The 16440-nt window shown below is 42.4% G+C and overlaps 1 protein-coding gene across 9 annotated transcripts; it reads left to right on the plus strand.

Annotated features, from left to right (window-relative positions):
- Positions 1-4030: 4030 nt before the first annotated feature.
- On the plus strand, positions 4031-14840 carry dhrs7b (dehydrogenase/reductase (SDR family) member 7B). Of its 9 annotated transcripts, none has more exons than XM_020050593.3 (8): positions 4031-4307; positions 6772-6837; positions 7258-7423; positions 7685-7803; positions 7981-8194; positions 8372-8464; positions 13770-13922; positions 14151-14840. In XM_020050593.3, the coding sequence occupies exons 1-8, from the start codon at positions 4110-4112 to the stop codon at positions 14354-14356; spliced, it is 1215 nt and encodes a 404-aa protein (XP_019906152.1). In that variant the 5' UTR covers positions 4031-4109; the 3' UTR covers positions 14357-14840. The 9 variants fall into 9 exon arrangements, with proteins under 9 accessions (XP_019906152.1, XP_010872240.1, XP_010872242.1 ...); XM_010873938.5 differs by lacking the exon at positions 4031-4307 and adding an exon at positions 5854-5977; XM_010873939.5 differs by lacking the exon at positions 4031-4307 and adding an exon at positions 5991-6525.
- Positions 14841-16440: the final 1600 nt, after the last annotated feature.

The following is a 16440-nucleotide window of genomic DNA, read 5'->3' on the forward strand; positions in this document are numbered from 1 at the left end:
CCTCCGCCATCATGTACCACTGTTCCTGCTCGTCTGTCAACTGTACATCTGCCGCAACCCCTTCAGGGCCTACATATATGAATTTAGACCTGACCTGCCACGTGTCCCCACACACTACATCCCCAAACCCCTCTATATACACCTCATCGCCCTGTCGATCATAAAATAGGGTTACATGTGGGGGGTCTGGCGGAGGAAAGTACGGCTCGAGGAGGGAGATCCACGGCCTCCACTTGAAGTACTGGGACAAAATGTCCTGTTTGTCCGGCTCTTCCGGAACCAATAGTCCCCAATATATTTCCGCTATTTCACCCTTCACCGGTTGTATCAGGTACTGCCCTTTGCGTGTGGTTTCAGGTCTGCACACCGCCGACGTCCCGTCTGGTAACGTGACAGTTAGTCCATCTGGAGAACATAAGATATTAGCCCCCAGTTTTATCAACAAGTCTCTCTCCAATAAGTTCACTGGTGTGTTTGCCGACACCACATACGGATGGCTGAGGGCCTGTTTGCCCAGTATCGTTTTAAGAGGAAATGTCACTGGCAAAGTCTGTCCCACCCCTTCGAACCCCACAACCTCCACTGTCTTGGAGGATAATAGTCCTGTGGCGGGAGGGGCGGTGATGGTGGAAAAAGTGCCACCTGTGCCAACCAGAAAGGGGAAGTCCCTCCCGTCGACATTCAGGGACAGCATAGGGTCTACCTTTCCCCCGCTGTCCCCTCCCTGTAGACCGTCATTCCTGGTCCCACCCTCCGTCATAAGAGAGTGGGTACTGGCCAGGTGCACTAGGTGGTGGGACGGCATGTGGGTTGGGAACTAGAGCTGCCCCTTGGTTTGGGTATCCTCTGCCTCTTCCAACATTCTGTGGGCACTCCCTGGACCAGTGGTTCGGGTCCCCACACGTAAAACAGGCTCCGTATGGGACTTGGGCTCCTGGAGCCCCTCTGCCTCTACCCCGCCCCCTCCCCATACCGTAAACTCCCCTCGGAGTCCCTGGTTGATAGGGCGCGGTGAAGGCCCCCGGCCACCGTGAGGTTGGGGTGCCCATGTGGGAACAGGGTATAAATCGGGTGTGTCAGGTTCTCCCGAGCCTAGGGCTGCCATTTGTCTATGTATCTTTTTTAACTCGTTTGCCTTTACCTTGGCCTGGTTCTCTTTCAGTTCCTCTATCTGTTTATCTTTTTCTGACTCCTCGTCTTTAGCCCTCTGTAAATGATGCACTACATGTCTTTTCCATACGTGTGATTCACTGCCCGGCAAGTCAGGATTTGCCATCATTGCCTCTTTTATTTTCTCTAGAAGTCCCTCTAAGACCGCCCTTCTAAACAACTCCTGCTGCAGACCTCCCTTCCCCGGGTGGTGCCCTGTGTGTTTGGCCCATGCTTCTAAATACTGTCTAGGGTGTTGGTCTTTTTCCCAAGGTAACTTGGGTACCGGGGCCCCAGCCGGCAAGGGGAGGCGGTCCCTCAAGGCTGCGGCTATGCGTCCGACCACCTGACTGAAAGGGGTGTCGTCAGGGTTCTGCCTAGTGGCGGCCCCTTTTTCTATCTCATGGTTCGGGCGGCTACTGCCCTCCAGTCCCCCAATGCCAACGTTTGACCGGCTGTGAGTTTGTCAAATTGTGCCAACCATAGTCCACCTCCCTCTCCCATCAGGGGTAATTTATCTACCAACGCCTGTACGTCTCCCAGCCCCAGTGGTTTATACCGCAGTTTGCATCCTCCCACTCTAAAGATAGGCAGCTGAAACCCAGCGCAACTACCTTCCCCTGCTTGTGATAGCGTATACATTTTATTTTTAGTCTTTTGAGCCGATTCTACTGCGTCATGGTGTAGTTTTTGTTCTAGTGGGGGCGTACGCGGCGGAAGATCTACATCTACGTTGTCCCTTGTGTGAATTTCCCTTTTTCGGCTTATTTTTTTGTCTTTCTCACTGTGTCACTCCCATCAGACCCCGACCCCGTGTCCTCACCTAACCTGCCTTTAGCACTGCCTACCCTTTTCTTCCTGATTCCTTGAACCTCACTTTGTTTGTTAAGTTTCTTACTCCTCTCCTGATACGCTCCGTACTCTCTCTCTGCCCTTGCCTTAAACGGTTTCACTTCCTCCTCAGTGTCTGTCTCGCTCTCTGACTCTGCCTTCCTACTCAACTTCCTCTTATCTTGCTTCCCTGTAAACTGAGGTACAGGCTTGCTGCTCTGTGTGTCTAGGCTCAACGTTCCTTGTTCTATGCGCAGCACTGGATATAGTGGTGCGGGCGGTGCACTAGGTGACACCGGGTCGTCTTCATATGCTGGGGGTGCTCTCTCTCCTTCTTTCCTCTTCTCCTTTTTCTCCTTGTTCAAATGCTCTACTCCCTGACACCACACTGCTAACTTACACCAATCTTTTCTATCATTTTCCCATGCCTTTTCCTCATCTTTATATCTCCCTCTCTTGACCAAATTTGCTGTTTCCCTCTTGTCGATTCTTAGCACAATCCTTCTCTTTATCCCACAAAATTACATGTAATGGTCTCCTTTCATCCATCCTTAGTCCTGCCTCACTCACCACTTGTCGCAATTTCTCTTCTATCTTTCCCTTTTCTTTCTGAGTTGGGTCCATCCTGCCTACAACTGTCATTACATTAGCCACCTGTATTCCCAATTTCTTCCATCTCCCGGAACCCGGACCCCATCCATTACCGTCCAATTCTCTCTCAAACTCCCTGTCCATTTCCTTACTAGTGTTTATCTATATGTGAGATCCTATCTCACCCATTATGTTCGAGGTGTCCCTATCTCCTCGGGCCGTTCCCCCGACTGATTGTCAAGTGGGGGGGGGGGTAGTCAATCCCAGAACAATAACCAATTGCCTCGCCCTCCCGAATTTAAACCAGTCCCACTACGTTCTTCACAGGTTCACAATTTAGTTCACAGCCAATATGCAGATTTAGATATAACAGGCTCTGCTTACCTTTTTTATGATGCACCGGTGCTGGAACCTGTGAGTCCTGTATAGGTCAACTGGACCGAGTCGAATTCCTTCTCCTTTTTCCAATCCCGGACAAGCCCCCAAAAGTCTAACACTTCCCCGAGTTGGTTTGTTGGAAAGGAGAATAACACACCAGGAGTCAGGTCAACTACTGTACCGCATATTCCGTTTTATTACAAAAGCTTTTTTATTTACTTTTATTACAAGTGTCGCTGCACAATGTCTAAACATGAACTGTCATAACAGCATTATTTATACTTCAAACACGCCTAAAAAGTGGAGGCGTTAAGGTAGCCAAGCAGTGTGCCATTGGTCCAATTTATGTTCTATACCTTATATGTGTACATGCAGCACAAGCGTCATATTTGGGCTATGTCTTCAGCTTGAAGTTCCTCAGTATGTGTGTGCGTTGTCCATCTGTGTCCTGTTTGCCTAAGACACCCAAGCTAAATCTACTTCCTCTTCCTAGCAACCGTCTAAATAAGATTTCCTGTTTTTCTACCTGCATCTTTCAGTTTCAGCATTTTGCTAGACATTCAACATTTGGCCTTAATGCTTACAACAGTTTAACAGCTTATACATTCAGTATATCCACACAGCGCATACATCATTTGAGACTTTTTAAATGGATTAAATCTCAAATCTAGTGCAAAGGCATTTTAGAAGTTTTGCCTCTATATCTTATACTGGACACTCATCCATTATTTATCGCGCAGTGTTCTAAACTCCCAACGCCATTTAATGCCAAGATGTTTATATTTATTTTGGATTATACTTTTGTAATAATTTTTGTGACGTGGATCAAAATTTCATTTACAGTCTATCACGTAAAGTTTTGGCCAAAAACATTTCCTATTCGATCTCCATTGTTTCGTTGTCTCCCTGAGCCACACTCATCTTCTTACTTTTCCGTCCTTTCTTTTCTTTCGCCCCTCTGACTCGTTTCGCTGTCTCTCTCTCTTCACTGACACGCGGTCGAAGTGTGCGACTGAGCACACGTCACGTGGTATACTCCATAGGGTATGTTCGAGTTGTGGACCCGTGCGCTCACACTTGCATGTGACAGGGCAACTGGCTAATGAAACATTATTATTATATAGCGGTTTCAAGCAGGCTCTAAATCGAACACAGAGCCAATGGACGCATGTCTCCACAAAATAAACGGAATATCGCATACTTTCCATGACATTTTCGATTTTGATATTGCGATAACGGTATTGAGTCAATATGTCGGGCACCCCTATTGGAGACACAGCAAACCTGTTTGCGAAAGCATGTATGGATGTACCATCCGGGAGGATCTGGACTACCTGTGCAACCTGAATGGTCTGCAGGTACCGCCTCATGCTAACGCCTCATGCTACAACTAGTGACAGGGACACAAGCAAAACGCAAAATTAAAAAAGAATCAGTCATGTCCGCAACATGATTCGGTAGCAACAATTAGACTTTCGGTTTTCGGATGTTGCCTTCAAAATAAAAGTTGGCGGTAAAACGCGATATTAATAATATTAAATTAATCTGCTTTGCTTTGTTTATATTGGAAAGATAAAAGCAATATCTACATATAAAAAATAAAGACAAATGGTGTTTAAATAATACTTCACAAAGGATTAATAATATTCTAAGGTGGAGCAAATTGAGAAATGGAGATGGAGTAAACTATTGTTGTAAACATTTCATATTTAAAAAAATTTAATGAATCTTTTTTCTGTCATTTTTCTTAATTTGCTGGTGCTCTTCAGTAATTTATGGGCTCACACTAAATCCAACAACACTATACTTTCCACCTCCTGCCCCATTGACACACATAATATACTATACACAGGACACATATTGCATCATAGAGCAAAAACTACTCAATACACCGCAGTGAATGTAATGTAAGAAATGTTCAGAAGAACAAAATACTAACCAAATAAAATGAGTTTTGGATGGGCACTGTGTGCTACATCCAGCAACACATTTTCCACACCCTCTTCAGCCCGCAAGGCAATACCCTATAATATACTGTACACAGGACACATATTGCCTCATACAGAAAAAAAACTATTCTATATGCCGCCATGAATGTACTGTAGGAAATGTTCAGGAGACTGTATAGAGTGATAATATGCTAAAAGATCAAGGGGCACTATGTATTCAGAATTGTTGCTGGTATTTTACTCTGCCCATTGGCCACATTCCTAATTCCTGAAAAGTCATCAATTTAGATCCATTATTCCTTGTGTTAATGGAGGTCCTAATCACCACTTTACTTGGTGATTATTTAAAATTTTAGCTAATGATCTTAATGGTTGTCCATCACTTACATTAACCAGACATTAGCCTGCTGTACCACTTTTAGAGATGTAGGTGAGCCCAGAAGACAGTATGCTGTAATGGTTATTTAAATTCACAGGTATTATTACATTCTCAAAACACCACAAATTGTATGCTCAGAAAAAGCTATTGGCTAACGAAAGACGCAGGGCACATCAGCACAATATGATCCTCCAAATGAGATGTACTCATCAATGATGTTATCATTGAACCAATTTCCATTGTTTACAGTATCAAAATCCTCAGCAGCCAGTGAAGACGGTTTTCTGTGAGTAGGCTTAGGAATGTCTTTCTTTTGAGAGGAACCACATTCTTTGCATTTGTCAGTGCACACTTGAATTACTTCTTTCTGACTGTATGGGAGGGAAGAACAGAGTTTCTTTTAACTGTAAAGTCGTCTGCTACATGGGGCACAAAAAACACAAGAAATATCTGGCGTGGGGTTCCAAACAGTTTTTCTAATCAATTCCCCCCCCACCTGCCACACACACACACACACACACACACACACACACACACTTTTATTTTGAAATCTTCCCAATTTTCGTGACCCGGAAGATTTTTTTCTGTTGCTCACAAGACGCTGATAGTTGAATGATATAGGACTCTGATTAAGATCGTGCCATCGTTTTAATATAAACTATTGTATCTTGGATGAAGGGTTAGTCAAACTTGTTTTAAGGTGAGTTTCATTCTGCGTCAGTTCAGTAAGACATGTTCTTTTTGGCCATCGGTCAAAACACTGTGCAGTGTTGCAAGTACATTTTATTTAATTTAAGGGGTTTTCAAGGTAGCAAATTTAATAGCAGACTGTGTCGTGGTCACATGCGGCTTCGTCCTGCAACTAAATATCCAACTGTACTTTCCGTTGGTCACGGGAAATCAGCAGAACTGAGTTAGTATGTTTACTAGTGATGGGAAGGTCGACTCACTTTACTGATTCGGGTCTTTTCGAATTAAAGATCCGGATAAAAACGAATCTTTCGACTAATTTCGTTCATTTAAAAAACAACCCCTAAACAAGGTGTTTAATAAGTTTATTCATCCATTTATGCTGTTTTGACCAAAATAGCACATTGATTATTGACAATTCTCTCGTCCATTCTGGAGGGAAAGAGCCTGCAAGACATAAATCATGCAGTCGGTCCATTAAGTGCCTTGGCGGCGAAGAAAGTAAAATAAAAAGAACCAAACCCACAATAGTGTGCAACTTGTTTCAGCGTCATCAAGGTAACGTGAAAATGTCGAAAAGTGCGGTCCCATTACTATTTACAACATTTTGAACCCTTGCACTCAATCACTTACCAGGTGACATCAATTAAGTTTGTGAGGGCTTAGGGGTGACATTGGTATCGGTCCGTCGTTTATTTCTTTATTTGTCCGGTGAATGAGATTCGAAGATCCGTGGATCATCGTTCCTTCCGGTGAATGAGATTCAGAGATCCGAAAGAGCCATGGATTATCATTTTTTTCTAGGTGAACGAGATTCGAAGATCCAAAAGAGCCATGGATGATCGTTCATTTCCTTCATTGTTCCTTCCGGTGAGCGAGATTCGAAGACCCGAAAATCCTACTGAGATTAATAATGAATCACGATTCACCAAAAAGATTCGTTCAAAAAGAACAAGTCGTTCACAAACGACCCATCACGAATGTTTAAATTTTGCCGTGAAAACAGACATAATTACATGATGGCTATCCTCTCAACCATAAACATGTATGCCGGAAAACCCCTAATTGACATTGACCGATAATGCTTGGGGCCATGCCAATTCTAGCCTAGTTGTAGCTTTAGTCCTCGTCCTGTCCCTCAAATGTATATCTAGATATGTAGTATAAACCAATGGTTAACTTTTTTTTAATGACCCTGGCTCAAATATGGAGTATTTCAGTTTTGTTGAAAATTATTTATGCTGATCCTCAGAAGTTTCTTGCCTCTAAGCTGCCACTATGCTCACATAGTGGCACCATATATCCATGGAGCGTGTGATGGGTGGAGTGGTGCCTCTGGTACTGGGTGGCCTGGGGCTAGTTCTGCTCTACCGGCTGATTCAGAGGGTTAAACAAGGGGCTGTAATCCAGGACGCTGTGGTGGTCATCACTGGAGCCAGCTCTGGTCTGGGGAGAGGTGAGTGTTACTTTAAATTAGAAAACTGTGTTCCAGCGTTGGAAAAGTATGTTGAGTACAATGCCAGAGTTGTGGGTTTGATTCCCATGGATGGTCAGTATGAGAAAGTGAACTGACTACTGTATGTTGCTCAGGATAAGAGTTTCTGCTAAGATTTAAATGTCTAAAATGTCCTGATCAATTTTGCAGCATAGGCTACAAACAAATATCACTATAAAATAAGTGAACTGCACATTTAAGATGGTGTGTGTTGTATTGCAGAGTGTGCTCAAGTGTTCCATGATGCTGGAGCAAGGCTTGTCCTGTGTGGCCGGGATGAAGCCAGGCTACAGGATGTGGTTCAGGAGCTCAAAACCACTACAGATAACAGCCAGCGACAGGTATACACACATCCCTTTTTAACGCCACTTAATTAATAAAAAAACATATGGGAGGGTATAATCAATCAAATTAATTTATAAAGCCCTTTTTACAACAGCAGTTGTCACAAAGTGCTTTACAGAGACACCTGGCCTTAAACCCCAAGGAGCAAACAACAGTAATGTCATCCTTGGCAGACATACACCCCCAGAACGGTGACCTTTGACCTATCCAACACATCAGAGACCGTTGCCATGGCTGCGGAAGAGATCCTGAGGTGCTACGGCCACGTGGACATCCTCATCAACAATGCCGGTATCAGTTACCGCGGCAACATCCTGGACACTCATATCTCTGTACAGAGGAACGTCATGGATACCAACTACTTTGGGCCCATAGCTCTTACTCAAGGTAATCGCATTTTTATGAATTTTTTATGAACTTTTAGGATTTACCCCAATTTCCAAATTAGCTCACTCTGTTTTCTCATGTAGCAAGAGTTATGTTTAAAGTGTCTCAATTTCTGTCTCTCTTTTATGGTCCTTTTCCATCTGTATCTTTTCCCCCTCCATTTCTGGTTTCCTGTAGCCCTCTTGCCATCTATGGTTCGCCGGCATAGTGGACACATAGTGGTGATCAGCAGTGTCCAGGGGAAGATCTCAATCCCTTACAGATCTGCTTGTGAGTAGCAAAGGCAACAAGCAACACCAAACTCTCCACAAGAGCACCCTCCGTTTAGCTCGATACCTACACTCTCTTACAAATACCAAATACAATAACTGAGTAAAGAAATACTTGCTTAAAATCTGACTTGATAGCCAGCAATTTCTTAAACCCCACGCTATTCTCTGATTAATTGGCTTGTTATTGTTTAGGGAAAAAAATACCGCATTAGATAGTATACCTGGCCATTATAAAATAATAAACTGTTATTAGGGTGGTGTACATTGCATAGGTTTAGGCCTAACACGCATAGGAGTTTTTGGAAAAATATAAAACATTTTCACCTAGTGAATAGGCTACGAAAAGGCCTTAATCCAAACACTAGTGTATAGGTCTGGTGTATAAGTACAGACTTGTAGTTTAAGCATTGTTTGGCCATGAATAAGCCATGGAAAAACCGAGAAGAGATTTTAGAAGATTATATTTTCCCATGTGAATGGGCTACTAAAACGGGACGTCTTTCTGGATATCTCCCGGGGTTTCTAGTGGGGTTAACAAGTTGATTTCAACACCAGTGCATAGGTCCTGTCTCCTTTAAGGACAAACAATATTTGTCTATATGTGACATGAATAAGGTGTCGAACAACCGAGAGGAGTTTTTGGAAAAATAGAACTTCAGTTTCGCCTAGTAAATGCATGTGTATTATTATCATACATTATCATGTGTATTATTAACATGATATCAATTTCATTTTTTGAATATTACGGTTATCGTCAATGCCGGTAAATGGCGACACCCTTAGGTGATCATCATGCGTGCAAAGGTGGACGCGCATAACCAGTTTACTGACGGAGGAGGCGCTAGTTTAAATTTCTCCGGTTTTGGTTGTTTGGATGGCTGGTAAAAACAGTATATCCTGGATAATATTAGCCGAGTCATATAAAACGTTATTTAGTTATCTACTCGACGCATAAATCTCAGAACATTGATAGACAATAGGCCAACCTGGTGTTAAATCTTTTTCAAGTTTCAAGGTTTATTTGTCAAATTCACCGAACAACACAGCCAGGACGAGTTGCACCAAATAACTTTTACAATAATTATTTAATAGATAGCTGTAACATGCCTTGAAGCTGCCTTCAAGATAAAACATTATATATAATTTACCACAACATTTGAGGAGAAAAGGTGTGTTGGGAAGCACTCTGCCAAAGGATGATTCTTTGCCTTTGACGCGGCCACATAAACTCCCTCCATACAGGTAGGCCATGTGATTCTGCTTGCTTTGCATCTCTGAAAATTCTGTTCATTGGTTATCATTGGCTGCTGACTTCATTTAATTTAAGCTAAGAGTGCAGGTGTGTAATAACAGTATTTCTTTCATGTGTGTTTTGATAATCCATCCCTGGACGCCATAATAATTGCAGGTTATGTTCACGCGGGTAAATCTTATTTCAATGTGGGTGTTCACGATTGCAAATGTGCATTCAGGTGCCGGGGGTTTCTGCAACATTTGACAATGTTGGTTGTGGAACAAATCATCAGACTACTGTAATTTTTATCATAGTTACTCTTCAACTGTGAGTGACGGAATCTAAAACAAAAATCCAGAAAATCACATTGTATTATTTTTAAGTAATTTGCATTTTATTGCATGACATAAGTATTTGATCCATCCATCCATCATCTTCCGCTTATCCGGGGCCGGGTCGCGGGGGCAGCAGTCAAAGCAGGGATGCCCAGACTTCCCTCTCCCCAGACACTTCCTCTAGCTCTTCCGGGGGGACACCGAGGCGTTCCCAGGCCAGCCGGGAGACATAGTCCCTCCAGCGTGTCCTAGGTCTTCCCCGGGGTCTCCTCCACCCTGCGGAGAAAGCTCATTTCGGCTGCCTGTATCCGGGATCTTGTCCTTTCGGTCATGATCCAAAGCTCATGACCATAGGTGAGAGTAGGAACGTAGATTGACTGGTAAATCGAGAGCTTCGCCTTGCGGCTCAGCTCTTTCTTCACCACGACAGACCGATACATCGACTGCATTACTGCAGAAGCTGCACCGATCCGTCTGTCAATCTCCCGCTCCATCCTTCCCTCACTCGTGAACAAGACCCCTAGATACTTAAACTCCTGATACATCAGAAAAGCAGAGCTTAATATTTGGTACAGAAACCTTTTTCGCAATTACAGAGATCATATGTTTCCTGTAGTTCTTGACCAGGTTTGCACACCCTGCAGCAGGGATTTTGGCCCACTCCTCCATACAGACCTTCTCCAGATCCGTCAGGTTTTGGGGCTGTCACTGGGCAATAAGGACTTTCACCTCCCTCCAAAGATTTTCTATTGGGTTCAGGTCTGGAGACTGGCTAGGCCACTCCAGGACCTTAAGATGCTTATTACAGAGCCATTCCTTAGTTGCCCTGGCTGTATGTTTCGGGTCGTTGTCAAGCTGGAAGATCCAGCCACGACCCATCTTCAATGCTCTTACTGAGGGAAGGAGGTTGTTGGCCAAGATCTCGCGATACATGGCCCCAACCATCCTTCCCTCAATACGGTGCAGTCGTCCTGTCCCCTTTGCAGAAAAGCATCCCCAAAGAATGATGTTTCCACCTCCATGCTTCACTGTTGGGATGGTGTTCTTGGGGTTGTACTCATCCTTCTTCTTCCTCCAAACACGGCGAGTGGAGTTTAGACCAAAAAGCTCTATTTTTGTCTCATCAGACCACATGACCTTCTCCCATTCCTCCGCTGGATCATCCAGATGGTCATTGGGAAACTTCAGATGGGCCTGGACATTCGCTGGCTTGAGCAGGGGGACCTTGCGGGGACCTTTTTCCAGTTTCTCATAATTGCGCCAAAAGTTGTTGCCTTCTCACCAAGCTGCTTGCCTATTGTCCTGTAGCCCATCCCAGCCTTGTGCAGGTCTACAATTTTATCCCCGATGTCCTTTCACAGCTCTCTGGTCTTGGCCATTGTGGAGTGGTTGTAGTCTGTTTGATTGAGTGTGTGGACAGGTGTCTTTTATACAGGTAACTAGTTCAAACAGGTGCAGTTAATACAGGTATTGAGTGGAGAACAGGAGGGCTTCTTAAAGAAAAACTAACAGGTCTGTGAGAGCCGGAATTCTTACTGGTTGGTAGGTGATCAAATACTTATGTCATGCAATAAAATGCAAATAAATTTTTTTTTATTCATACAATGTGATTTTCTGGATTTTTGTTTTAGATTCTGTCTCTCACAGTTGAAGTGTACCTATGATACATAACATGATTACAGATTTCTACATGCTTTGTAAGTAGGATAACCTGCAAAATCAGCAGTGTATCAAATACTTGTTCTCCCCACTGTACCTGTCTTGTTTTTTAGACACTTATCTAATATGACTTAAATTCTATCCAAATAAAGAAATTAAAGTCCACTCTGTCCTCATCCATCCAACACCAACCAAAGGCAGAACAATGGCTGTACTATGTAGCCAAATACTTTAGTCAACTATAGTTTATAGTAAATTAACTTCTACATACAGTACATATTCTGTTTCTAAGCAAGATTTCTCTGAATCATTCTGAATAATTTCAAAACAGACTTTGTCATTAGCCCATTCATCTCGGAATGAAGTCATAACAAAATTGATCATAATAAAACAAAATAAAACATTTAATAACCCCATCTCCCTTCCTCTGAACTGAATACGTTGCAATACCTTAACTTCAAACCCAAACAAACATGATCTGTGTAACATGCACAGTTTTTTAACTTTCAGTTGAAACCGAAAAATTGAACATAACTAATCTTGTACCGCCTATATCGGCATAACCAACAGCAATTTTGAAAAACATCTTGTACTGAGTAATCGTTTGATCAAGTCATCAATGTTTATGATGATTATTAGTTACATATAAATGTTAGCTAGCATGTTATTCATGGGAAATTAATATTTTCAGTATAGTTGGTTAGAGATGTAGCTAAAAAATATGACCCCCTATTATCAGCCACTGTCTCCAATTAACAATTTCCATACATGACATTTTAAAGTTTACCTCCATACATTCTATGAAAAATGGTGGTGGGCTTGTGGCAATTTCAGTAGTTAAAGAGTCAACACGGAATTGGTATGTTTTAAGAATTCTCACTAACTCCCTTTTAATAAAACCCAATAAAGTAACAGTAATGGTGGGGGGTTAATTATTGTTGTTAATTTACTAGTCCACATTAGATTTGGAGAGGGGTTGTGTTATAATTCCAACCACACTGTATTTTCCATCCCTCATTGTAATGTAGAAGGGATTTTTTTTTTGCAGAAAAAAATATTCAATGCCGCAGTGAATGTATTGTATGAAATACTCAGGAGTTTGTAAAGTTACAAACACAATGTGAAATCATGGGGCACTGTGTGCTACATCCAGCAAAACTACATTTTCTAGTCTAGTACATGGAATCCATATTGTCTCATTAGTTAGCAGCTGATGGCTTTTATTAGCAGTCTGGGAGGTGATTCATGAACAGTTTTAGGGAATGGTTAATTGAGAGTGAGTACTTACTCACTTTTATTAGAGAATGATGTTAGGACAGTATTGTCAAACAATGTTTAAGAAATTAAGTTGATAAGGAAGAGAGACTGGTGTACAGGGAGGACATTTGAGTATTTCACACATCAAGCCTTTTCTGCCATTGATGCTGTGTCGGCTCTCTTTTGTATGCACTAATGATGCATACAAAGCCACCTGCCCACTAAAAGACAACTTTGAAGCCAATTGTCCTAATACTGTTGGTACCCTTAGATGTGTGGACTATATAAAATATAATATAAAAATGGGCTGTTCTGTAAATAGTTCATCAGATATGAATGAAATCTCCTGATTAAAGCTGACAGTCTGTACTACTAAACCCCATCATCATTGTATAATTTCAAATCCAATGTGCTGGAGTACAGAGCCAAATAAACGAAATGTCTTTCACTGTCAATGTTTATGGACCGCATGTTGCATACATGCATGCATGCATGCATGCATGCATACATACATACATACATACATACATACATACATTTGGTGGACAAAGTACATATACATGGGTTTGGTGTTTATTTACACATACAAACAAATCATGATCCGTAAACACAATCTCCAACAACTGATGCCATCACATCATAACACAACTCTGGAATGTTTCACCTTTTAGAATCCATGCACAGAGTGCAGCAGTTTTCTGGCTATAGAGTGGTCCAACCCAGTATTAGACCCAGTACTTGATGAGTGTTCCTCAAACTTGCCACTGAGTGTATGTCTAGTAGGAAAATTAAAGAAAGTCTTTGTATGTTTTGAGCAGATGCGGCCTCCAAACATGCGACACAGGCCTACTTTGACTGTCTAAGGGCAGAGCTGGAGCACTACAACATCCAGGTGACTGTGGTCAGCCCAGGGTATATAAAAACCAACCTGTCTCTAAACGCCGTCACCGGGGATGGCTCCAAATATGGAGGTAAGGGATGAGGCACATTTTCTTTGTCTACTGCACTCCCTCTTATTGCCTCTATTCCTCCCCATTTCTTTACTTGCTCTCTTTTCTGTATTATCGCTCTCAAATTATCTACTTCTGTATTTCTTCCAAATTATTTTCCTGCTATTTTTCCTATTTTCTCCTTGTTTTTTCTCCCACCAAACAAAATTAAGTAATCAATTACCTTTTTTTCTTTCATCTCCGGGGAAGTTGAAGACAAGACGACCACTGCGGGTCGTGATCCGAAAGATGTTGCCCAAGTGGTTCTGATGGCTGTGCGTCACAGAAGTAAAGACATTGTACTGGCTGGACTCCTTCCAACTCTGGCTGTCTACATTCGCACACTATGGCCCACCCTCTTCTTCAAACTCATGGCCACTCGCGCTCGCAAGGAGCAGAAACCCAAAGATGAGTGAGAAGTTTGAGAAATTAGGAGTGAGAATGGAGATTGTTGATGTAGCGAAAAAAAATAATCAGGTTTGGGGTAAAAAAATGTATTACTCCTTTTTCTTTCAATTGGCCACAATACGCAGACAGCAGCATATAAATTGAATTGGAATACATTCATCACATTTCAATGGCCAGTGATATTTTTACTTTGACTCCATGTTTGGTTACCAAGTTTAATATTTAAAATGGTAGGTGTACTTCATTTACAACTGAAAAATAATGTCAAATGATTGAGACTCATGTTTCATTGCTCATTTGAATGTCTTTAAAAAATGTTTAAATTCTATTTTCAGTCTGATTTTGTTCAGTTGTTTTGTTTTAATGCCACAGTTTGATGGGTACACTGAGGTATTAAAGACTGGGTGTGTTTCTCCAAACCATACCATACCATCTTCTTCCGCTTATCCGGGACCGGGTCGCGGGGGCAGCAGTCTAAGCAGGGATGCCCAGACTTCCCTCTCCCCAGACACTTCCTCTAGCTCTTCCGGGGGGACACCGAGGCGTTCCCAGGCCAGCCGGGAGACATAGTCCCTCCAGCGTGTCCTAGGTCTTCCCCGGGGTCTCCTCCCGGTGGGACGGGACCGGAACACCTTCCCAGGAAGGCGTTCCGGAGGCATCCAAAAAAGATGCCCAAGCCACCTCAGCTGACCCCTCTCGATGTGGAGGAGCAGCGGCTCTACTCTGAGCTCCTCCCGGGTGACCGAGCTTCTCACCCTATCTCTAAGGGATCGCCCGGCCACCCTGCGGAGAAAGCTCATTTCGGCCGCCTGTATCCGGGATCTTGTCCTTTCGGTCATGACCCAAAGCTCAAAGTTTCTCCAAACAAAACATTTTAATTAAGTAATGTTTCATCAGAATTTCTATTGGCAAAAGTACTTTGATTCATTGAATGTTTTGCAAATAAAATGATTTTTTTGGCTATGTGACTGGGTGCAATGCTTGACCCAGTCACACAACCAGTACATTGGAGCAATTAGGTTTACCTGCCTTGGTCAGGGACAGAACGACTGATTTCTCACCTTGTTGGGAATTTAATTTAGCAAACTTTCAGTTATTGATCGGATGCAAATGTTTAGTGTTTCATTATTTGAAATAAAGTGAAATATTTACAAGTTGTTCAGGGTTTAAATGTCCAATGCAGAAATGTTTCTGCCAACATATGAACACAGTTGAGCTCGCAGTCACCCGACCAAACGCAAAGTGTTGCAGCACAAGGAGATGTACAAGATTAAGTAAGCCTGTCCAACATCCCAGAGTGAATTTACATCACTCCGGGGCAATGTTGCTTATGCCATGGTCAAGATTACATCAGTTGATACAGTACATTTAAACATTACTCTGCACATTACATTCAGTTACTTTCTGAAAAAGAGGACTGTAAAATATAAAGTGCCTAACAGTCCATTACAATGTCAGAAAAATGAGAATCTTAGAATACAGTGGCTTGCAAAAGTATTAAAATGGCTGACCAATTGCCTAATTTTACAGAATTACAAATGGTATTTTGAAATTACATTGTTGAATTTTTTTTCACATTGACATTAAGTATTGTAAGATTAGTTTTATGTTGGGAAATATTTGTAAGAAACATTTTGAAATGCATTGTTTGAATAACTTATTAAGCTCCGTACTTCGGAAGCTTCCAGTTAACAGTGATAAAGCCCCACCTTATCATTGGGCTCCACATATAACATTACATTCACACATTTTCTTCTGGATAAAACCCCAATGTGAAGGATCATTGGTCAGGCTGTGGAGGAAACAAAGATCAAAGAGTTATAGATTCTGTTATAGATAGCCAAACAAATATTCTGTATCTCAGTGAGCACAGTTGGATCAATAATCAGAAGGAGGAAGCTGCATCACACCAAAAAGGCCTTGCCAAGAAAAGACTGTCCATCAAAACTGAAACAAGAAAGATTCTTGTGAGAGAAGCACAAATAACTTTAAAGAAGCTACCAGGTCCAGGGGCTGGAAGTGCTCCGGTCGACTGTATCTACAGCCCTTCATTAAACAAGTCAAAATTGAAGAGTGGCAAGAATGAACCCGC

This window comes from Esox lucius, chromosome 11 (genome assembly GCF_011004845.1).
Source record: "Esox lucius isolate fEsoLuc1 chromosome 11, fEsoLuc1.pri, whole genome shotgun sequence".
In the NCBI taxonomy this organism is placed as follows: domain Eukaryota; kingdom Metazoa; phylum Chordata; class Actinopteri; order Esociformes; family Esocidae; genus Esox; species Esox lucius.

Bases quoted from the DNA above. Each gene is read 5' to 3' on its own strand.
- dhrs7b (XM_020050593.3), top strand. From the start codon at position 4,110: ATGGACGCATGTCTCCACAAAATAAACGGAATATCGCATACTTTCCAT. The intron at 4,308-6,771 runs GTACCGCCTCAT...ATTTTTTTCTAG, and splicing joins GCAACCTGAATGGTCTGCAG to GTGAACGAGATTCGAAGATC. The intron at 7,804-7,980 runs GTATACACACAT...CATCCTTGGCAG, and splicing joins CAGATAACAGCCAGCGACAG to ACATACACCCCCAGAACGGT.